Source organism: Lycorma delicatula, chromosome 6 (assembly GCF_047948215.1).
Source record: "Lycorma delicatula isolate Av1 chromosome 6, ASM4794821v1, whole genome shotgun sequence".
Classification (NCBI taxonomy): Eukaryota; Metazoa; Arthropoda; class Insecta; order Hemiptera; family Fulgoridae; genus Lycorma; species Lycorma delicatula.
This window is the reverse complement of record NC_134460.1, coordinates 32,374,736-32,400,590: the sequence shown is the minus strand read 5'-3', so window position 1 is coordinate 32,400,590 and position 25,855 is coordinate 32,374,736. Positions and strand designations below refer to the sequence as shown.

The 25,855-nt window shown below is 30.4% G+C and overlaps 1 protein-coding gene across 2 annotated transcripts in view; it reads right to left on the bottom strand.

The window, feature by feature from the left end:
* Positions 1-25,855, bottom strand: part of Plc21C (Phospholipase C at 21C) — a 275,613-nt gene that overhangs the window by 105,550 nt on the left and 144,208 nt on the right. For both annotated transcript variants that reach the window (XM_075369551.1, XM_075369552.1), the window contains exons 2-3: positions 9,930-10,007; positions 1,108-1,176 (exon numbers count right to left, since the gene is read on the bottom strand). In XM_075369551.1, coding sequence (XP_075225666.1) covers positions 1,108-1,176; positions 9,930-10,007 — 147 coding nt within the window. The remainder of the gene's footprint in view (positions 1-1,107; positions 1,177-9,929; positions 10,008-25,855) is intronic.

The window sequence follows — 25,855 nt, the reverse complement described above, 5'->3', positions numbered from 1 at the left end:
TAAACTTATTTTTCCCTTTAGTGTATGACTCCTAACTAGTTCTATCATAATTCTTTACTTAAGAAAACTTTTACCTGAAAGCTTATATTGTTGTTAAAACTTAATGTGCTGCTTAAATTTATGTGTTTTTTAAATCAAAAAAAGGTAGAATATTAGCATAAAATTTTTTAAAGATTTTTAGATGCTTTAAAAGATAAAAATAATACATCAAATTTTCACAATAAGGAAGACAAAGATACTAATTGTTAAATATATAAGTAATAAATAAACAAAATCAAGTATCTTTGTGCAGTGTAATGCATGTATTACATTGCAAATATATGGTGTAGGAGTTACGTAAATGGACTCTCACCGACAAGAAAATTTTAACATGTGAAGCAGCATAAGGATGCACCTCTTAGAAAAATAAATATTAAGTGATAGATAAATTATATACATGAAATGGAACTAATTAAGGAAGGCATGACAAATGACTCCAAGTAAATAAGAAAAGTAAATGGAAAATAAAGTAAAAGTATAACTGACTTCGACAATTAGGAAAGTTTCTCAATTTCAACCACATCAACTCAATTTCAATTGGTTTCATCCAAAACACTGCAATTCTGAATGTGAGTTTAAACCTACAACACATATAATTTAAATAGGATGTGACACACCATTACATGGCAGTTATCCAAGGGATAATAGAGAATCACCAGATGACAAGCAGTATCCATCCATGAATTAATGTGGTAGGCCCTAACACAAATAACAAAGGAGTAATTTCACAGCAAATGACTTGGACAGACAGATTTAATTGTAAAACACTCATTCTGCTGAGCTGACTTTAATCAAAATTTAATGAAGCATGCACCAGACAAAAGAAAAAATATTACAGAAATTCTCAAAAATTGGCAGAGCACAAGATTCCTTCCAGTAACATCACCTCATTCACTGCCTGGGAATCAATCCTATGTGGCTAGAAACCCAGCAAAAATTGACACACTATTACATTTGCTGAGAAGAGAGACAAATGAGTGAATAACTGCAATTATTGATTGAGAAATTAACATATCCAACATTGCATTTAATGTAATTGTAATAATTTATAAAATATTTATGCTTCACCTTTGGGATTTTCGCTTGCTTCCCAGTTCTTATGTCTCTTATTGTAGCTATGTCAAGCAGATCCATCTCCTGCAAAAACAAATACAGTATAATTAATATCAAGTGTAATATTTGCATTTCAATTATTATACATTTAGGATACTAACTAGAATAAAACATTTACTAATCAACTACTCAATATGATCACTGTCATTAACATCTCCAGAAGCAACATAAGCAACTGGATACTAATTTAATTGTACAGTAGCATATACTACCAACAATTGTATAATAAACATTTAACATACCATATTTACTCATGCAATTTCAGCAACTGAATTTTAAAAAAATATTAAAAAAAATATTTAGTCAAATAAATATCATATTCACTGATTATCACATTTTAGTTTCATTATGAACCTACATAAAATCATTTCCCGCATAGAGGTTACAAATTCTTTTAGATAAAAGATGTGTGAATTACGCCAATAAATACAGGTAATTTGTTAAGACACTAGAACATAATTACACTTATCTTCAAACTCTTATAATGCAGAAAGTAAAAAAAATTACAGTACAAAGTACATAAGTGAAGCAGAAAAATTTTAAACTCCTGTATTTAAATAACTTTTTATTTAAATATGAATGTTTCTAGAATTTTCTGTTAAATAAGACATGTCATTTTATTTTTAAAACATAATGCTGGACAAGCCATTATGATCTATGCAGCCTTGTAATCTTTTGAAAACTTTTCCATTACTCACTGCAACATGGCCACGATAATGTGTGAATTTCTTGAATTTTTAATTTTAGTTCAGTAACATTTGCAGTCACTCGACATTCAACTTGCTCTTGAGCAAACAAGTAAAAAGTCATATACAGACAAATCAGGAATCTAGCCAGTCAAACAATGTCCCCATTATTTAGATATAACATGATTCAGAAAGAGTTCTCTTAAAGCAGTAATAGATACACAAGTGGTACTGTTTGTAATATCATCTTGCTGCAACCGTGCAATCTTGGAAATCCAACTAATTTTTGCCTCAAAAATGTTGAGGAGGCCATGCTTGTGTTATGTGCTGCAGTAACGGTTGTAGCATTTCCTTTACCATTTTGAAAAAACTATAGTTCAATAATGCCATATGACAGAAGTGCACACCATACTTTCACCATTACTTTTGGTATGTAACCTTGGACTATACAACGTTTCCTGAAACCTTTTAACCCATAAGTTAATTGCTCATGCAATTAACTTATGGGTTAACTCGTGGGTTTTGTTGGGGTACCCGCCCATGATATGGAATATTGAACCGACTGCAAAATAACAGTTGTAAAGTTGTCATAAAGTCACCATTTTTGTAAAATGACTTAACACAGAAAGCATGATGTGCACCTGGCCGCTGTCAAATGACTGACAATATACCATCAAGTTCAGTGGCCTCATCCAAACATCAAATGAATAACCAAGCTTTTAAATTTTCCCTCTTTACTGACATGCTCTGTATAAGAAAATAATAATATTCCTGCAAGAGGTTATAATGTTTTTAAATATCAATAAAATATTAATTTGTTTATTCAATAAAAATGTGCAGAATCAGGTAGAGGCTGAAGTATCAAAATTGGGTTTCCATCTTGTTACAAAATGACTTGAGGAAAAGGAGTTATCCTTTTATAACATAGGTGTCCTTTTTGACAACATAGGTGTTAAAATACATCTTCAATACTATCACATACCTCTTCAAAATCTTCTTTTTTTTAACATTGTTGTTGGTATATATATATTTATGTAATAACTAATTTTTTGGTAAGATACCAATTCTTAATAATATTTATCATTTATATAACACTTTCTGCACCCATATTCCTACTTTATTCCAGATAATTTTTGCCATTCCATTTTTTCTTTCTTTCTTTCTTTCAAAATAGAATAGGGTAACTTCTCCACTCTTCATTTCAACTTGTCCTTTCCACCTAACTTCACGCATTCCAAATATATATTTTTATTTATTTTCATTTCCTTTTTGAGATTCTCTATCTCTCCATTCTGTAAGCATGTCCTGACAATCCTATACATAATACATCCTATACACAATCAGTTCTTTAACTTCTTTTGTTGTTTCTCCCATAAATCCGAATGAGAAGCTATTTTAATTCTGGAACACTTAACATAAGAAGTCAGCATCATAGTGTAATGCAAAAAAATAATCACTAGGATTTTTAATACACTGGTTTTCCACTTTTAGACTTCCTGAAGAAGTTCCTCTAATTTTAGGAACAACTTCCTACCCTATTGCATCAGAATACCCTGTAACCATCACTGCTCATCCACCCTCTGAGGATGATTTTGGCACTTGTAATGAGATGAACTCGTTATACTTGGAGAAAATTGGTCTCTCAAGTAAGGGATTATCTATAAATGATGAGCTTCTCTCATCATTTATAGTTCAAAATTTTCAGAATCTTTTTGTTCTGTTTGGTTTTCAGTTAAAATAAGACTTTAAAAAAGTTTATTTAGCTTTTATTCAATTTAATTATATCATTTTTATTTGTAATTAAATTTTCTAGAGTTTATCTTATATCTTATTTGGTTACTGGTAACTTAACAAACTAAATTTACACCAAACCTAAAACGTACCTTTTGCTTTTCAACGCCGATATTTGGGTTTTATAATTATCAAAGAAACTACTAGAGGTATAGTCCTGGGATAAATTTTTTTCAATTTTTCATGCAAGATTGCACATAAAATTATACATTTTTTCAACAGGGATTTTAGCATTATTTAAGTTAGAGCAGAAATCTAGCTGAAATCTTTTGGCACTCTTAACTCAAATACAAAAATTTCCAATCTATTTTTCTATGAACTTTTTTCATTAATTTGATGACAGGAATTTGCCAATAAAGTACAGTACCCCATTTATAAACTGATAATAGCTGTATATTTGAAAGCATAAACTTTTTTTTTTTTAATTTTTACTTATATGTATATATTTAATTTATGTATGTTAAGCCAAACTATAATAGATGTATGATAAGACATGAGAAATCAGCTACCTAAAAGAAACAATCATTCTTTTAAAGATAACAAACATCCCAGGCCAGGAAGATAAAGTTAAATGAAGAATGAAGTGATTTCCCAATGAACAAGGTGGTTTCTTCTTCACTGAACAAAGACACTGATACATACCAATGGGCCATGTCAACTGAAATGCATGATATTTGGTCTTACAAGTGACACCACTATCTTCATCATAGATACTAGCTACAGAGTAGACAACACTATTCTTAAAGAAAGAAATCTAGCTAGTGCTACTTTAACCACTATACTTTAAATGTATCACAGCCATCATAAAGATTGAAAAAGACAGTGTATAGCAACAAATAATGTACCCCTTTATGTGATGCATTTTATATACTGCCTCTGCTCAGTTAAGGACTTCCCTCTAATATATGAAAAAATTTTGGGCATAGTAATAACTTTTAAAATGTTATTAATATATATATATATATGACTCATTCTTACTTATTATTTATCAGTATTAATTCTTCCTATTCTATTTATTGTGTGATTAAAACATAATTTACTACAAATGATAAAAAATACTATATATATATATATTTATCTACTTATTTTTTTACTAAATGAATTAATTTACCACAGAGGCTTATACAGAAGATGAAAATGTAATTTTTTAGAGTATAAAAAATGTCATGCCTTACTGGAATTTGAAACCAGGACCCCCAAATGAAAGGACCCCTTGACAAGGAAGAAGCATGATGTCATTTTTAATGATATGCATATAGTTATAATTAAAAAAAATATTTAATAATATAATTAGGAGCAACCAATGTAGAAAACATAATCAGATCATTATGATACTAAGGATGATTTAGAACAGACCCATTTTTCTAAATATTTGACAAACAAAACACTTTAAACATTTAGAAAAAGGAGACAACAAAAAGTTACATAATTATACTCTATAACAGATTGTTCTTTAAAATAAAAATTTGTTCTCATCAAAGTTGATTGTGGTTAGATTTAGGTACATTTATGCACTTATGCAAATCAAATAGTACAAGAGCTAAATACAAACTACAGTAATTACTTCCTAATGCTAATTTTAAAATGTTATTAAATTTAATCATAATTCAAACATAATTTGTATAATTCATTCTACATAATAATTTGAATGAAAAATAAGTTTTATGGCTGTTCAACTTTTATAACCAATTGTCAGAAACACTATTTAAAATATAGACAAACTACCATACAAAGTAAGATATATGAGGTGTGTTCAAAAAGGAAACAAGAATTTTTGTTTTTTGGAAAGAATCTATTTGTATACAAGAATGTTATTCCCTTCAAAATAGTCCCCAGTAGATATTATAAACTTATGCCAGTGCTTTTTCCAATCCCCGAAACACTTCTGGAACTCGATCTTTGGAATAGTGTGTAGCTTGTTCAGCAATTCACTTTTAATCTCATCTATGGTTGTAAAACGATGACCCTTTAAGGTTCTCTTTATTTTTGCGAATAGAAAAAGTCACATGGAGCTATGTCTGGCAAATACGGCAGCTGGGGTATCATTACAGTGTTGTTTTTGGCTAAAAATTGACGAACAAGCAATGCAGTGTGAGCAGGCACATTATCGTGGTGCAAAAGCCATGAATTGTTTTGCCACAAATCCAAGCATTTTTTTGGATTGCTTCATGCAAACAGCGTTAAACTAGTAGGTAATACTCCTTACTGATTGTTTAACCTTGTGCAAGAACTCATGACGCACTATGTCATTAAAATCGAAGAACACGATGAGCATAACCTTCACATTCGACCGTACTTGTCGAAGTTTTTTCAGTCTTGGTGAACCAGAATGCCTCCACTGGGACGATTGAACCTTAGTTTCGACATCATACCCATAAACCCATATTTCATCACCTGTTATGAAACGTTTCAATAGTTCTGCATTGTTATTGACTTCATTTAGCGACTCCTGAGTAACTTCAATTTGCTGCTGTTTTTGTTCAAAATTCAACAATTTTGCTGTCACACATTTCATAACAAAAACATCTGAAAAAATTTCATGGCATGATCCAACATCATCAGCGACTTCTCTGATTGTGATTCAGCGATCATTCATAATCATTTTCTTTCACTTTTTCCACATTTTCATCAGTTGTTAATGTGCTGGGGCGTCCAGGGCGCTCATCATTTTCAACATCTTCATGAGCTTCTTGGAAACGCTTATATCACTCATAAACCCTCGCTTTACTCATAGCAGACTCATCAAAAGCAATATTTAACATTTTTAAAACATTGCTACACTTTATTCCATTCTTATATTAAAATTTAAACAAACATGTGTCATCCTTTTGACAGCTGACAACAGACTAAACATCCAATATGGCTAAAAATGTACAGATACTTTTCAGACATGTTTACAAATACAACAATGAGAAAATTCCGAGAATCGGACTAATACAACCCACAAAATTTCAAAATTCTTGTTACCTCTTGAACACACCTCGTATATTACACAAGTAAAAGAGAAAATCACTTTTCTATATACTATTTCAAATTTTTCAATCTCATATTCGACAAAAAATAAAATAATAATTACAAAAATAAATCACTGCTGTATATATATTAGTGCAAATTTTACTTTACAAAAAAGAAAATTAATTGATAGTTAAGAACAGCAGTTGTGAAAAATGACACTACTGCTAAATTTATTAAAATAAACAACAGCAATGATTGAAATTTGTAAATAATCAAAGGAGACACTAGGGAAAGTGAAGAGAAGGTCTGGTTCTTTGCTGATAATTTTGACACATGGATTGAAATTGAAAATGAAGTTTGAAGAATGCCTCATGAAATCTGGGCTACAAAGATGAATGGAATGCAATGAAAGTACAAAAGTAAATAAAGAAATGAGTAATACCTTTTTAAAGAAATGAGTAACCTTGAAATGAGTTATCTTTCTTTTCTGGTTATCTCTGATAACCAGAAAAGAAAGATAACAAAGAAAAAAGCTAAAACTACAGGGTAAAATATTTAGAATGAGTCTAGATATGTGAATAGTGAACAAGCAGAGGTTGGCAGGATTGGTGGAGATAGGATGAAGATTACAGAATGGGAAAAAATTTTAATAAGAAGACTACTATCGAATAAGGAAGTAAATGTAGAGGTGTTACTCAAGAGGTAGTTCATGCCAATTCTAACATATAGTGCAAACAAAGGATTAAGTTGCAAAAGGATAGTAAGTAAGTAAACAATAAGCTAATGAGATGAAATTTCATACAATGTGGAAGAAAGGGATCTCAGAAAAACAAAAAGTATGTTGCACAAGAGAGAAAGAGCAAGTCTCAGATGGTTTGACCATGTAAAGAGAATAAAAGGAAAGAAAGAAAAGCATACAAAGCATTGAATTGAAAGGTAAATGGAAAGAAACCAAGAGGAAAACTGGGGAAAAAGTGACTGGATAGAATTTAGGAGGATATTATTAGAGAGGGTAGAGGAAGAAGGATATTATTAGAGAGGGTAGAGAGGTAGAAAGGATCAGGGGATAGTAGTAGTGGATAAATAGAACAAGATGCCAGTTTATGACCAATCTATGATACCGGGTGAACTGAAGAAGAAACAAATGCAATTAGACTGAACTAGCATATAGTAATTTTTTCTGTATGTAAAGTTAATAAACCAAAACTTTAAGCTGGTGTTTATGCAGTTGTTTCAGGAGATTGTAAATAATTCTTAAAATTATCTTAACCTACTCAAAACAGTTCTTTTACCACATCTAATACCTCACACAAAGATCAAATATTAATAATTTCAAAAGAGTTCTAAAAATCAAAAAAATATGTTATTAAATTAGTTGATTTAAAAGATAATGATAACAGTTGTAATTAAAAAGTGGAATAAACATTCCGATTCAAATCTGCCAGCTCATTCAGCAGCGTACAACTTATAAGACAAATTTAAAGATCATGAATCTGAATGGATGCATCAACATCTGGATACACAAGAACTTAAAATAAAAAATAATATAAATGTTTGATTAACCATGACTCAAAGTCCTTGGAAATTAAATAGTCCTTGGAATAGCTTCTGGGTTACATTAGAAGGTCAGTTCAAGGAATTTTATGTACAAAAAATTCAATGTTTACACAATGGCCAAGATGAAGCATATCGATTTTGAAATTGATATTCAATTAGTGTAGTGTGATCTAGACTCATTCTGTAAAATTATATGGTTGACAAGGCTAGTTTCAATGTTAATGGGTGAATTAACAATTTAACTGCACACACTGGTACCCAAAAAGACATAAACCTATCTAACTCAACAACTTGGTGTGGATATTTGGAGTACAATACCATATTTTAGGCTTATAGGAAATGCATTTTTTTTGTTGTAATAACTAGACAATTATAAATCAAAATGAAGTGCCCCACCAAATTATATCACACCAATTTGTAATTACATCAATAAGCTTTACACAAGGAGTAATTGGTTGATATTCAGCTACTGAGTTGGATTCACAATCACAGACTAATTATGCAAATGGATTTTTTTTTTCTGGGGTATGATCAAGGACTTGACTACTCAAAAATGATTGCAAATAATTGAGAGCTTAGAATATTTAATCCAGAATTTAAAAAAGCAGACTTAAGTCTCATAATAAATGAATTTATAAAAGTGTGCCAGGCAGATTTGAACTATGTATTCTTGAAGGTGAAAACACTGAACATATAACATAAATTATTTAAACAACAATAAATAAAATCAGTAATTTTTTTAAATTCTTATGTTATACTTTTGCCATACACTGGTACAATTTATCATCTGTAAATAGATATTTAAAATATTTTCACACACCCCTAATTAGAAAATAATTTTAATCAAATAAATGGATACATTGCTAAAAAAAAAAAAAAAAAAAAACAGTTGATAAGAATTTTTTTCACTCTTCATATTCAAACAAAATCAATTTTTTAAAAATTACCTACAAACAACACTGCACTATTGCAAAGCAGATAAGATAGATGCATGGCAAACAATTATGCAAAAAATGCATCATTATGAATTACAGGGAAAATCTCTCTCATTTATGTTGATAAGACTGGATTTCAACATGATATTCTACAAACCCACAGTTATTTCAAATTTAACCTAAATTATTATTTTTTTTATTAAACTAAACTTTTAATTTAATAATAATAAAAATATATAAAATCTGAAATAAAATAATTTAAAAATATTTACAAATGTTAATCCTACATGTTTTTCTCAATAAAGATTATTCTTATTGCATTAATCTACACAGGAAAAATAACTAAAAATTTTCAAAAATCTACAAAAACTATTCAAACTCTACAGAAACTAGCAATTATCAATATTTTTAAAATCAGAATTAATCAGGTTACTCTTAACAAAAAGGTTTTATTATTACATAACATAAATGGATAAAGTTCACAAATGTACAGTAAAAATTTATCTAGTGACTATGAAATTGAATGTCACTGAAAATATAAATAATAAAATTTATAACTCGTTCCAACAAAAAAAAAAATAATGAATCAAATTTTGAGGTAAGAAGAAAACTGAAAGCACAGTAAAACAAAAGATAATGATAAAGATATATTATGAAGATATCTAACAATCTTACGACAAGATAAGAAAACCATTTAAAAAATATACTAAGCAAAGATCCAAATAGAGGTGTAAGATAAAGCTATGGAGAGAGAGTGTTGTAAAAGGTTTATCCAACTAGTCACTGACCATACTATAAGTAGAATGGAGCAGTAGTTCATAAAAAAAAAAATAAGTAAAATATACACTAATACCTTGTTCTGATCGATCCAGTGAAGGTAGAATCCATTTTCATCTACCTTCAAGGTTACAGGAGTACCTTGCCCAGAATCCTGGAAAAGAAATTTAAATAATAATATTCCCAAATGTATAAAACAGAAAATCCAGATTTGAATGGATCTTCTTTAAAATATATAAAACTATTTTTAAGTAAAATACAAAAATTTTGCACAAATTTTTTTAACAATTTTCACAAATTACTGGAAGAAATCACATTTGTTTAGTTTACAGCAATTAAAATTACCTACAACTGTATAAAATATTGGTAGGAAGACTTCTTATTGCAGCAGTATTACTTTTTTATTACAACCTATAGAAAAAAAGTATGAAAATCAGGTTAAAAGTGTTACTCCATCTTTACTTTATTTCTTACAAATCTGTACACATATGGATTTATAGCGTGTAAGTTAGGATATTTTAGCATCACCTGACATTACTTTTTTTATTTTCAAAAAGTTGAATTTTTTATGGTCTAAAAAACAAATTTTTTTAAATTGCCTAAGTTAATTTAGCCTCTGGTAATTACCGTTCAGGTATTACTTTAGAGGATGAATGAGGATGATATGTATGAGTGTAATTGAAGTGTAGTCTTGTACAGTCTTAGTTTGACCATTCCTGAAATGTGTGGTTAATTGAAATCCAACCACCAAAGAACACCAGAAGTATCCATGACCTAGTATTCAAATCCGTATCAAAGTAACTGCCATTACTAGGACTTGAATGCTGGAACTCTCGACTTCCCAGTCAGCTGATTTGGAAGACAAATTCACCACTAGACCAACCCAGTGGGTTAAACTTAAGTTTATACCTATAAACCAAGAAAAGTAACTTCTGCTTGCATAGTTAAAAATTAAAAAATTTCAAAGCTGAACTTTTTACAAACAGTTTTAGAATAATCTTAATAAAATTTTTACTTTTAATTACGTTCAATTTAACTGGTTTTATGTACTTCTATTCTCAGGCAGTCTTCTGATGTCAACTTACCTCTTACATCCTAATTGTTTATTTCATATACTTCAACCATTCTCTTTAGTGTTTTTACCCTTGACATGCATCCATTTAGGGCTAAATTCACTAACTGTGGATGCTTCAATATTTATCCCAGCAACCTTTTTTTTTTACTTTTTTTTACGAGGTTTGAAGAGATCTCTTCCCATAATAAGAGCCATGCATTTACCACTTCCCTGCCTAATGTTATGTAAAAGTTAGACACAGCCTGCTCTAGTATAAAGTTTTGTAAAATTAATAATAAATAAAAGTTTAAAAAAAAATTAAATGGTAAACTGAATCATTATGGCAATTACTGCCTTGTTGTTAATACATGAAAATGACTCAGGAAATAATATCCTGGAAATTAAAGAGTATTACAGAAATTAAAAGACTTTAATTAAAGAGTATTACACAATTATTACGTTACTTATATTAACGTAATTATTACATTATTATTAAAAACTATTACGTAATTAAAGAGTATTATGTAACATTACAGGAAAATGTAAATGCCAAAGCTGTGCTTTGAGAATGCTGGGTGCAGTTCATTATTGGCCCTGCTTTGAAATTTTATTGGTTAACGACCACTAAATTTAATTTCCAAATGAAATTTGGGATTTAAAATTGCAATTCAAGGAATAATATTTTTATTTTTTCATTTATGTAGTATTACTTTTTCAGTTTATTTAGAGGAAAAAGAGCCACTTTTTCTTGGTACATAATTTTTTTGGAATTGAACTACATGAGCCATATAAATTTTAATGACAAGAAAACATTTTAATGACCGTAATAAAAATACATACGTATAAAATGTGTATTTTAACAATATATTTATGTGATGCTAATGAAAAAAACACACTAAATTTAAGAAAACAATCATTTTTACTACTAAACTGGGCTAATATTATCTCAATCCGTTTAATTTACATGTCTGAGAATTTTCAACATTTTAAAATCCGATTGATATTTTTTCAACAAAATACAATGGCGCAAGTAACAGCCAATGCAAATATTAAAACAATTACATAACCGTAATGAATTTCCCCTACATTGTAATGCTAGACTGAACCCCTTTCCACTACAACTGCATTACATTATTTGTGAACAACCCCTATCGCAATTAATGCCATCAGCTTGCAATCATCAATTTACCATAGAACTGCACCCAATGTTATTTAATTTCAGTGAGCAACAAGATTCAGTTCATTAAACATGGTTTCACTACTGGAAGTTTATGCTTACTTCATCACAAGGGGATTCATTGAGATGCACAAGATTTCTTTCAATGTAGCAAATGTAAAAAATCATAACTTACCAAAACTCCTAACCCCTACTACTGGTATTTTTATCAGTTAATTAATCCTTAGATAAAAAAATAAAACACAAAACATTTTTTAATCTGCGTTCAAGCATCTTGACCAAATGGACCAACTTCAATTTTCTCTTTACTCTGTAGAAAAAATTCTTGTGGTGGTCCTGCTAAAATTTTTTTAACAAATAATTTTGTTAGAAGAGTTTTTAAAACAAAAATACATCATCTTAATCGACAATTTAAAATGTTTTTCTCATTTTTCTATTATCACAACTTGCTATTAGTCCAATGATTCATAGCTCGATATCATAACATTCATATTTTCTCATAAAATATCGAGAAAATTAGTTGTTGAAAACCTGAAAGTAAAAAAAAAAACCAAATACTCATCCCAATCAATCCTTGTACATCCTCTAATTTAACATCAACTTTTTACACAACCTTTTCATATTTTTATCAAGGCATTGGTTTCTTGACTTTTGCATTTCTTAAAAATGGATTTTTCACACATGTAAAAAAACTTTTTACTGGACTAAAAATAAAACTAATTAATTCTTCTTTCAGTTTTTGACTTTTTGAAATAACACTAAATTCACAGTTAATAAGTAATGTGTTTTAAATTTGGTACTGATCTTCTCAGGATGTAGAAATTTAAAGAAAAATTGAGTAGTATCGTTATTTCCTTTACTGTGTTTCTTTTTTAGTATTTATTTAAGTTTATAATATTTATTTCATGCAGTGAAGAATTTTTATATCTTATTTTATTTTGGCTAGGAAACAAAGTTATCTGACTAAAAACTCATCGGCAATAAAATAATAAAAAAAACCAGCACCGCTGTTTCTGAGTAACAAATAATTGTATACAAAAACTAACAAAATTCTAATATTAACAATCTTTACTTTTTATATTTTTTTTTATCTTAATTTTTACTAATGCTTTTATATAAATAAATATTTTATTCTGATCAGTAGGATAATAACACAATGTACAATCACATCAGGAACAGGGTAGATATGTCACTCTGCTGATAAAAAAAGGGGAACTGTCTCAGCATTTGCCTGGTTGGATCAAGGGAAACCATGGTAAAATTTTTATCATAGCAGCAACACAAAATATACAATTAATGGATAGAAAATATATCTGATTTAAATTGATATTAATTATTAAAAATATAAACATATGAAATAATAAAGTAAATACATAAAAATGCTAAATATAAAAAAATATTAATAATTCAGAAGACATTAATGAAAATTATTTGATCGCATACTCATGTAAATGGTAAATTGATATATGGAAATTTCACTGAATTAATTTTTAGTTAAAGATTCATCAACAGATTAACGTTGTTTCTATAAAAGATAATTTTTTAATTTTACTTTAAATAAATCAGTAGAAAGATTTTTTTCAAATCGTTCTGAAATTTATTAAAAATGGCAATGATAAGGTTCTTTCTCACAAGCTGAAGAACTATGCTGAGTTAGAATTAAACAGTTCTTTTACTTCTTTTCTTTTGATTTACAGCAATGAATATTTAATTAATAGAACATACAGATAGAACGAGAGAAAGTGTAAAAAAAACTCTTGATAGACTGAAGCACTTAGATGATATTTTGGTGTATTTATCATTTCTATCAATTTGGACTAATACATATCATAATACTTAATTAAAACTAATTTTGTATTTCTATTTGAATGTCTAAAAAATTCATTTACATTTAATAATAAATTTACCTACAGATAAAAGATAAATTATTATTGCAATACAAAAAGTACTATGATTGACAATATGCATATTATATGAATTTAAACAGATTAATTTTTTTTCAGTTTATCATATCTTTGCACATGACTAATCTGACTATTCTAATCAAGCTTGTGGCCTTATCGCATGACTTTTTTCCAGTTAATTACATTTAGTATGCCTTCTATTCAAACACTATTACTTTAACTTCTAATCCATTTTCTTTTCAATCAAGCATGAACCCTTGATTGCTGATTGTTTTTCCCTATTATAATACAATATTATATGACAGTCTTAACCTCACATTTACATGTTCATGTTATTCAAGTTTTCCAGTCTTAATTTATAAAACATTTATTTAAATACCAAGGGCATGTGTTCTATTCAAGCATTCCAGTCTTAATTTATAAAACATTTATTTAAATACCAAGGACATGTGTTCTAGAAACTGCATTACAAATTACAGCTGTTCTCAAATGAGAAGATCTTTGAAAATTAAATAACCAGTAAATGAAAACCGATATAGATATATTATTTATGAAGTAGCAGTATAAACACAATAATATAACATTTCCTCTAAAGATCATCAGACAATTCAATATACAGAGAGTTATAGTCTGAATAATACTCATACTAATGCCACAGTAGAAATTTTCTACCTCTGCACTCTTTTAGATTAATGGACTGAAAGGTTAACACAACACACTTTTAATTGGCATAATGTCCAGTAGAGCTCTGACTGATTCATAAGTAGTTCAACTGAATATTTTCAAACACTAAAGAATTCGGGAATTGGGCTTCTCCTTAAGGGACTGTTGTTGTTTGGTTTTTTTAGGAGACTCCTTATCATCTTGAGGAAGAATAATTTTATTGCCATTCCAATCACTCACTCACTCACTCACTCACTCACTCTCTCTCTCTCTCTCTCTCTCTCTCTCTATATATATATATATATATATATATATATATATATGTATATAAAGAATCCTTAAAGATCTCTTCCAGGCATTGGGCATCCATCCTGTTTTATTTCTTAGGTGTTAAACCGAGGACACCCTATCACCTAAGAAATAAAACAGGATGAATGCCCAATGCCTGGAAGAGATCTTTAAGGATTCTTCTAGATGGAATTGTTTGTCTCATTTCACAGGCCACTCTGTATGTAAATTATATTTATCGATCAGATTTGAAAAAAGCCGAAATCTCTTTACAAAATAATCTGAAATGTAGTTCAACTAACCAGTATTATCATCAATCGTTATAAAAAGGCTGTGCCACACTAATAAGTCAAAAATTTTATAATACAATGACTGATTTCCTCGTTCCTCAGAAGCACGCACTCTTAAATAATAACTGATGTAACAACTGGGCAAATTTATATACACAAAAATTAATATAAATACAAAACTATTTCATCGTAAATAATATTTAGGTTAAAAGAAAATATAGAACATAATAAGAATAATTATAATTAATGAACTTAGTCGAATAAGCTCATTACACATTTTGCTGGAATATAAAATAAAGTCCTCAGTACACTTTATTTAAAAGACCTTCCTTGCTTAATTCTTAAACACCCATTTACTTTCACAAATTACAAAACACTGTTTTCTATTTTGATACGTTTAGTCTTTCATTTAACAAATATATATATATATATATATATATAAAACATTAAATGCAACTACAAGTATAAATGTAAAAAATATATGAAAGAAAGCAGTTAACAAATTCTGCTTTCACTTCCTGTTGATCTAATCAAAACACATACTGACTTATTTATAATGCAGACATGTACTGATGGACAATGGTAAAAAAAAGATGACATCATCTTAAAATTAATTGAGTATATTTAAAAGTTGGACATGACTTGGCTGATTGTTATTTTTAAAAAGATGTTATTAAAGAAATTACTATGGTGGATCTGTTTAAAATGAAAAAACTGTGAAAGTAATGTAATGTCTACTACTATGTTTATTAAATTTTGATAAAATCAAGTATTTTTAACAGATATTTTAATACATGAAATAACAATATTTTAAAAATATACAGTATTTTAAGGAGAAACTCCCTCACCTAATGACAAAACTATGACACAATGCAAAATACAAAAAAAATAACTACACTGCTCATTATTATAATTATGAACACGTTAAGTTATACAAACTATATGAATGGGAAGTGAATGAATAATTTAAAAAATGCCAAGCAAATGAAGGGCATTGTGATCCAAGATCTATGATAAATGAGGTGCCAGCCATTCTAATCCACAGAATCATCAACATGATCAAAAGAATTCATAACCCTTGAGCTGGTACTCATTCACCTATCAACAGCTAACATCTTTAGCTGCACATGCAATCTGAAATTTCTTTAATGGGCAAAACAAAAAACAAAACAGATTGAATTTACTCTCACCAAGTGAGTCAAAATAAACAAAGAAATCCAATAAAATTTGAACTCATACACAACCCTCTACCAAAAGAAAAGTAAATAAACAAAATAGAAATTAATACTATGATTTTTTTAAATCTTCATAGTGTCAATTTTAAGTGTGAAAAATCAACAAAGAAAACTTTTCAAATTACAAAGAATACAAATATCAAAAAAAAAAAACTTTGATGCCTTCATAACATCCACATCAGATCAAATTATATGTATAAATAAAATAAAAATAAATGAAATACATTTTTTATGCCCAAGTCAAGTAATTTTAATTCTAAAAATAATTTTTAAAAAATACAATACAAATATATATATATAATCCAATCAACTTAAGTACAGAATAATAAAAAAATATTATTATTATACATAACGCAGTCACATAACTTTGGCTAGCTAGTCCACATGGATTTCTATTTTGATTTTATTATTGATTTTAATTTTATTTTATTAAATGACTTCATATTTTTTTATATTATGCAATTTTTAATTTTAATTTTATTTAAAATTTAAAAAAATGTTTGAATTAAATTTTTTTAGTTTTAATTTCTGTTTTTATTTTAATTTGGTAAAAAATCTTTCAACAATATAAAATTTTAAATCTTATGTATAGTATATGATTTTTAATTTCAATTTTAATGTGTAATTTAATATGAATGATTAGAAAAATTACATAGAGCAACTCATGATGTGAGGAACTTGCAAAAGCACTCTTGCTTGAATTATGAAAGTAGGTCATCCTATTTTATTTTATTAATATATTAATTTGATTAATATAATTTGTATAATGGAATATGATTCTCAAATGGATCGATTTTAGAAAAAAAAAAAAATATATATATATATACATACAGGTGTCCCTGAAGAAGCAGAGAAAAACTTTCAGGGCATGTTCTATGTAAAAATAATGAAAAAGGTGCATATAAAAAACAAGGTCTAGAAATGTTCTCTTTTTGAGTTACACCTAGCAAAAGATTTCGCCCTGATTTCAATTCTTCTAATAAAAGAAGTTCTACTGTAATTTTAGGGACTCAAATTAAGTTGGTTTTTCATGTAATTTGTGTTGGATAAAACAGACCCCCAGAACTGTAACCCCAGTAGTTTTTAAGATAGGCTTCAAACACAAAATTTGGTATCGAAATTTCTGCAGTAGGTGAATTTTACATGCATGTAATTTCAAACTTTTATGTAAAACTTCGTGTATTGTTGTTTTCAGAATATATAACTTGAGGCTTTGATAAGAGATGGATTTGTTAGGACTTCTAATTGCAGATTGTTTAATTTGTTCAACTGTTTCATCTGATACTCGTGGTCTGCCGCTTGATTTTTCCTTGACAACAGACTCAGTTTCTTCGAATTGATTGAAACAACATCATATACTATTTTCATGCAGTGGCATTTTTCCATATTACTAAAACTAGAATTAGAACTAAAATTACAGACTTTAATTCAGCCTGCCACAAAACACGCTTTGCTTTTTCCTGAACAGTGACCACAGTAACGAACTAAACACACCTCAGCAACAATACAAAAACCAGTGTGGTGGTTTGAACTCCGTTACATAAACTTTTGGGTTGGAGGCTGTCATGGCTACCAACATAACTTCTCAAAATTTCCCTACTGTCTAGATCTGAATTACAGAAACCTCACAGTTCTTTTATGAAGACCATAAATAAAGTCAAGGAAAAAGTAGTTTCCAAAATTAAAACAAGGTTGTTTCTAATACATCAAATGAAGTCTATTCTAACATATTCTAATAATTATAAGTTTTTTTTATCCAACACCTTTTGTCATTTTTGAAATAAAATGTTATCTCACCACCATAGAACATCTGTGTTTTCTGAACATGTAATTTTCACAGGCTTTTTTTGAAGCTAACTTTACACTAGTAAGGAAGTTCTGTAGAAACTGAAATAAATAGTAGTCTAATGGTCTAAAGTCAAGACATATGGTGGATGTGTCAAAACTTTTCAGTCAAGCTCTCTCAAATTTTACCGGGTCAGCAAAGATGAGTGAAGGTCTGATACTGTCGAGATGGAAAACAACTCCTTTTCTATAGATCAATTTTGATTGCTTTATTTCAATTGCCCAGAATAATCTTTACAGCTGTTTACATGAAAAGTTAGAATCAATTGTTTGACCAAGTAGCAGCAGCTCATGGGTAACATTTCCTTTCCAATCTCACTACATACACAGCACCATTTCTTTTTTTTTTTTTTGGCATCAATCCTGACTTTTCCAACATTTTTGAAGCTTCATTCATGATTTTTTCCATCATTATTGTCACACTTGATCAATTTTTTACTGCCTATAATAAGCCATTTCAAAAATGATTAATTCTAGCAACAATTCGCAGATGGAAATTCGTTCTATTAAATTTTTCATTATTAAAACTAAATCAGATGGCGTCAAATGATCAAGTTTTTTGTATCCAGCCTTATTTGAAGTTTAAAACTGCTCTGTGGTCGGTGTTTAATTTGTTATTGATATTGTGACCGCTAATGTGATGGGGTTGTTCAATTTTTTGGATGATCACATTGATTTTTTTCAGTCACTGGATGACCAGAGTGAAATGCATCATTGACATCAACATTTCCAAACTGAAAACACTCAAAATAGATTTGTTTTTTTTTTTTTTTTAGAAAAACGCTTTCGCATTATTAAAAGTTCTCAGATATTAAAGTATTAATAAAAGAAGGTTAAAACTAATATAGTAATAATGATTAAAACTAAAATAATAAAAGACACTCATGGCACGAGTGGTAGTGTCTCTCTGCCTTTCATCCGGAGGTCCTGGGTTCGAATCCCGGTCAGGCATGGCATTTTTCATACGCTGCATTTCCATATCCCACGCATAAGCTTCAAGCTTTGTGGTGATATCAATCAAAAAAAAAAAAAAAAACAGTCGGGTAAAATATATAACAAGAATAACAAAATAAAATTTATAGATGCTTATTATTAAATCTTATCGAGCCAGAGCATACCTTCCAACAGTGCCCAAGATGGATTCTGAATAGACCGTTTGGAGGAGAGATCTCCCCAGAGGAAATTATGAGCATTATGCTCAGCTCCAACGACAGTTGGAGTCATTCCCGCTGGTTCCAGAAAGTACTCTCCAAGAAAATGGAAGAAGAGGAACCAAGGTAGGTGGTGTTTAGTCTGAGAGTGGTGGTGGAGGGCCAGCCCCTTCGAGGGTGGGTATCGGAGGTCCTACTGGATCGTCGCTGCTGGGTGCCCTCGGGGGACGCTTGAAGCTGCTGCTTGAGGACGTCACTGGTAGAACCTGAGACACTCATGGGGATGATGTGTGCCCGCTTAGGCGATTCCATTCCTATGCTGTGTGAGGGGGAGGTGTTTTAGTGTGTCCCTGCTTCAGGAGGAAACCACAAAACACCCAGTAGTACGGACTGCCGGGCGTCTGTTGATTTTCCCTCCTACAACGTAAAAGAAAAAAAAAACTTATTGGGCATATTGATTCTTCTTAGAAGTAACAATACCTGGTGTAGTACTTTTTCATTTCCTAGGATACGCCGCATGTCCCTCGGCAATTTAAATTTGCGACGTAAGGCCGCATAGCGTATGCAGTCCACAAGAATATGATGTACAGACAAACGGCATTCGCATCGTACGCATAGTGATGCGTTTCCTGCCGACATCAGATATTCCGTGAGTAGCTCTGATATGTCCTAATAGCAATTTGCACAGGACCACTTCCTCTCGGCGAATTTTTCCGCATGAAGAGTTCCGTGGTTAACACCGTATCTTGTCACCTTCTTCGAAGTGCATGTTTAATGAAATTAATAAAATCGGTAGTTGTAACTCAAGTGGTGAAAGACGGTTGGCCACACGCATCTTTAGCAGTGAATCCGTACGATCGTTACCCAGGATTCCTACACGGCTAGGAATCTACCAGAAATTCACTTGTGTGTTGCGACGATTTAATTCAGCGATTATATTATGTATTTCGGTGACGGTAAGACATCTAGAATACAAATCCTCTAAAGCTTGGAGAGCACTATAAGAATCGCTACAGATAAAAGGACGTGATGATATTTTGATTTAATGATAGCTCATATACAAAGTAATTTTGATGGCGTATAGTTCAGCATTGCAGACACTTGTAATACCAGGTAGACCGAACACATAAGTTCTGTCATTTACAACAACAAAAGCGCATCCAACAGTATCATTCTGCTTCGACCTATCTGTGTATATTACTGCGTCTAGGTATGTCTCGGACAGAAAATGGTAAAATTTTTGCCGAAAGACGAGAGGATTTGTTAAATTTTTATTATATATGGTGAGGGCATAATTAAAATGTACGGGGTCGAGTCTCCACGGAGGATATAAACAGGGATAAGTTGGGAAAATAGAAATCGTGTCAAAATTTAAAAGGAACATTAAACGCCGGGTACGGACATTCATCGATGTTGTATTACATGGATGGTTTTCATACCGTTGGAAATGAGGGTTTGCGAGGACTGCTTTAAGAACCGGTTGATTTGGTTGTCCTTTAAGTCGGGCAGAGTAAGACGCTAGCAGCTGGTCCTGCCTGTCCCAAAGCTAAGGCTCACCGTAATCAACAAGTACGCTTGCTGATAAGGCTTAATCTAAACGCACCAGCGGCAAGACGAGGAAAAGAGTGGTGTACAGCATCCACCATCTTAAGTACGATATGACGCGCTGAAGAGTAGACGATATAACTGATCCAAACCGGACCGAACTGAAGTATAATAAAAACGTAACATACATGAGATAGCTTTGTGCCGCACCTAACGCTAACGTATCATCTCCAAAAATATAACAAATTTTTTAGCACCTTTGCTCACATTGTTCCCTTTTCTGTATTAAAATTTCATAATTTATCGAATTTCTTCTTTATTTTTAGTTATTTTCAGAATGCAAAATTTTTTACATAAATAAACTAATATAATAATAAACTATTTAAAAATACTAAGTAATATATCCCCTTTTAAAAGCATGCATGTGTTGACAAATTTCACTAATACTTGTGTTACCAGTTACGCAATCCTAATCCATCTACAGAGAGAATACGAAGAAAGTTTTTCCCAAATCCAATTATATATATATATACATACGAGTGTAAGTCAATTATTATCCGCAATGTAGTTACAAATTTTATTGGAATACAAATAGGAAACTTACATGCACATCATTTTTCAACATAGTCCCCTTGCATTTCAATGCACTTGGTCCATCATTGCACAAGCTTCCTGATGCCCTCTTAAAAGAAGGTTTTCGGTTGAGCTGCGAGCCAGGAATGCACCGCTTCTTTCACCGTTTCATACGAGGTAAATCGATGGTCCCTAATGCCTCTTTGAATGGACCAAACAAGTGGTAGTCAGAAGAGGCAAGATCAGGACTGTACGGAGGATGATACAGTACTTCAAAGTTGAGTTTCTGGAGCGTTTTAGCAGTGTGGGCAGCAGCATGTGGACGGGCATTGTCGTGCAACAACACAACACATTTTGACAGTAGTCCTCGACGTTTGCTTCGAATTGCAGGCTTCAGCTTGGCAGTGAGCATCTCAATGTAACGCGCAGTTTATTCTCGTGCCCCTTTCTTCATAATGTTGCCTTGTGAGTCCCAAAAAACCGTAAGCATCAGTTTTCCTGCGGATGGTTGGATCTTGCATTTTTTTTTTTGCAGGGCGAATTTGGATGTTTCCATTCCATACTCTGCCGTTTACTCACCGGCTCGTAATGATTGATCCGTGTTTCGTTACTAGTGATGATTCTGTCTAAGAAGATGTCCCCTTCGTTACCATAGCGATCCAAATTTTTTTTGCAGATGTCCAAGCGCGTTTGTTTATGCGACTGTGTGAGTTGTTTTGGGACCCATCCTGCACAGACAATGAAACACAAGTGTGTTGTGGATGATTTCGTAGGCAGAACCGTGACTAATTTGCAGACGATGTGCCACTTCATCAATAGTTATTCGTGTCTAAGAAAACCATGTCACGTGCACGCTCAATGTTTTCCTCATTTGTGGCGATAAACGGTCGTCCAGTTCCTTCGTCGTGCGTAACACTTGTGCAACCACTTTTGAATTTTTTAATCCATTCGTAGACGCTCCGTTGCAGTAACACACTGTTCCCGTACTGTACCGAAAGTCTTTGATGAATTTCGGCCCCTGTTACACCATCCGACCACAAAAAACGTATCACTGAACGTTGCTCTTTTTTGGTACAAACAGAAAGCGGAGCAGCCGAGGTTAACGGCAGGGCAGCGATAATGGAACTAACCTAGCAGCATCAAACTTGCACAGGCATAACCACAATTAAACCACGCATGCGTCATCTACGCAACACGACAATACTACCAACGTAAACAAAAATATAACTAAATTGTGGATAATAATTGACTTATCCTCGTATAAGATATACGAGATAAAAATGATACAACGTACCCAAATTGTGAAAGAAATAATAAATTAATTCTTAAAATTTATAAATTGTTATAAGTACATAAATGACCTTTTTGGAAAATCCCCTTTTTCTGACCTTCACAGCGCAGATTAACAGATATTATTTTATAATTAATCATATTATAATGTTCATAAGCAAAAAAAAAAAAACACGTTTAAAAGATACAGTTTTATTATTTAAATAATTCTTTACGTTTAATCGGTTAATGTTTACTATGTAATTTAAACTGAAATATAATTTTCTAATCGCCCAAAAAAATATTTCAAAGTATAAAAACTTCCACACATAACAGTGCACATAACCGATTGCTCATAACTCCCATCAAAATTTATAATGTAAGTTTATAAATTTATAATGCAGTTTACAATGTAAATTAAAAATAAAATTTATTAAATAAATAAATATATTTTCTAAAAACAACCCGACCAAGCGCGCGCGCGCGCGCGCACACACACATATATTTATATATATATATATATATATAATCCAGATGAAACAGCAGTAACGTTATATTTATACATGTTACGGAGACAGGGAGAGATAGTATTACAAAGAACAGTACGATTGCTTTGACTGCATGAATGCGATAAGATTATGTCATAATTAATTTATACATCAGACTAGCAAAATTATTGTAATATATAAAATATTTATCGCTCATGTAAAATCAATGATAACCTATAACACTTCATTAATACAACAGATTAAATTACGTGTAATAGTCATTAAAAAAAAAAAAATTGGAAAATTAAAATAATATAAAGTAAATTTGCACTTGCGAAATATATATATAAAACAATATGGTTATATTGTTTTATAACCGTCTTATATTATTTTCATTTTTCAATTTTTGATTATGAATTTTCACAAAGTAAAGGCATCATCCGTCGATTAATACAATTAATTGGTGTTTACAGAAATATCTATTAATAATTCATAATGAATAATTAAGACATCAAATAGCGCTGAAAGGCATCGTATGTATAAAAAAAATTCAATGTGATCTGTTTAAAAATAGATCAAACTCATATAAACAGATTTATTTCTTCTAACAGCCAGTTTGTTAATAGGCTTTACCATCAAGTAAAAATTATTTAATATAATATAAATACGCATAGGTTTGTTAATAGTAAATAGAGAAAAAAATAAAAACAATCCAGGTAGATGTATTAAAAAATTTCCACCTGAGAAGAGAATATATGTATAAATCGATCATCACACAAGACTAAAATATTATAAACATAATGTAATTAAACAATTTTAAATAAGTCGTTTCAGCGAAATCACCTTATATATGAGAACATTTTTGGAACGATCTGACTATCGGTAACACATCGGTTAGTAATAAGTAAATGTCAACCGTTAACCGATTAGTACTGATTATTTTATGAACATTTCCACACCACATACATACTGTACTTGTTCTTCAAAGTCCGAGCGTTTGCTGTGTGCAGTAAAACAGCAAATATAGTTTGCTTCACGGCTTACTATCACTAAGCCGTAAAACGTAACGCTTTTAATTCCTTAAAAATAATAATAGTACAGTCAATTTGTATTTTTATTTGAAAATCCTTACCTACCGATTGATGTTTTTTTCCATATGTTAGGGGTGATGAGGGAAGCTTAACTCCAGATTTTTAACATCCCCCTCCCATAGATTTTTGAAAAATTCAAAAAGTTTTTAAAATGCGTTTTTCTCTGAATCTATGCATTTTAGAGAAAAGTTTTTCAAACAAAAATGTAGAGGACATTCTCTTCTACAATTAATGTCTTTGAAGTTATGCCGTATAATTTGAAATTGAAATACTAGGTGGCGCTGAAGTTGTAAAAAACGTGTTTTTCGGTTTTTTCACCGGAAAAAATTGTTTTTCAAGTGGTCTAGGAAGGCGGCGATGCCTGATTAAAAAAGGAAAAAATTCTGTTTTCCTGATATTTCAAACTAAAATTAAATATCTACTACACTAGTACAAAAAATTAAAGGGACATCTATATTTTATGACAAAATATGATTGTATTCAAACAACTTTAACTTTGCAACCAAGGGGCTTTGCAACAAAGAGAATAAAAAAAATTAAAGCTTTAATACTCTACTTTTTCGCAGTGTACTTCAGATTTTAAAAATCAAACTAAAAAAAAAAAATCTCAGTGAGAAGAAAAGTTTTAAAAATTTGAAAGTTTCTCTTCGTGTTTGATCGAGCGGATGGGATAAACTATTTTTTTTCAGTAAACTGCATTAAAATCATTTAAACGTTTAAGACTTTAGCTTTAATTTCTTCTTTTTTTTATATCTCTGTACGATTTTTCTGAACCGAAATATCCAACTTTAAAGAGAAAAGGCCACTTTTGTCTTTAATGCTGTATATCACCCGATCTAAGCAACGTATTGATACAAATAAATATGGAAATTAAAGGTTTCGATCTACCTGATGTAGGTTTAATGACAAATTGTGAAGTCTTTAATGTAGCGTTGCAGTTTTTGGCTTTTGTTCATTTTGTGCCGAGGTATTGAAATCTTTAAAAATTTGAGACTGCAACATGTATCACCCGCTCACAGTTTACCCCAAGGTCATCCTTTAATGTAAACGTAATTTTTCAATTGAAAACTTTGTTTTATATTACTGTATTGTTATATTGAATATGTTATCACTATTGTTATAAAACTAAATAGATATAATAGTAATTTTTTTTTGAAAGCAGTTTTAATAAAAATACTTCCTGATATGATTAAATGTGCGTTTTAATTGCTCTTATTTAAAATGCAAGTTTCAACTCAGAAACAGAATATGCCACGTTTAAGAACAATAACTGTAATCGCCGTTTTTAAGAGGTCATCTTAAAAACAGCAACTGCAATTATTATTTTTAACAGATGGTAAGTTTAAAAATTTTGGGGGCGCTAGAAAATGTTTGATTCTCAATGTGGGCGGTGGGCGAATAAGATTGAGAATCAATTCTAAAAGATAAT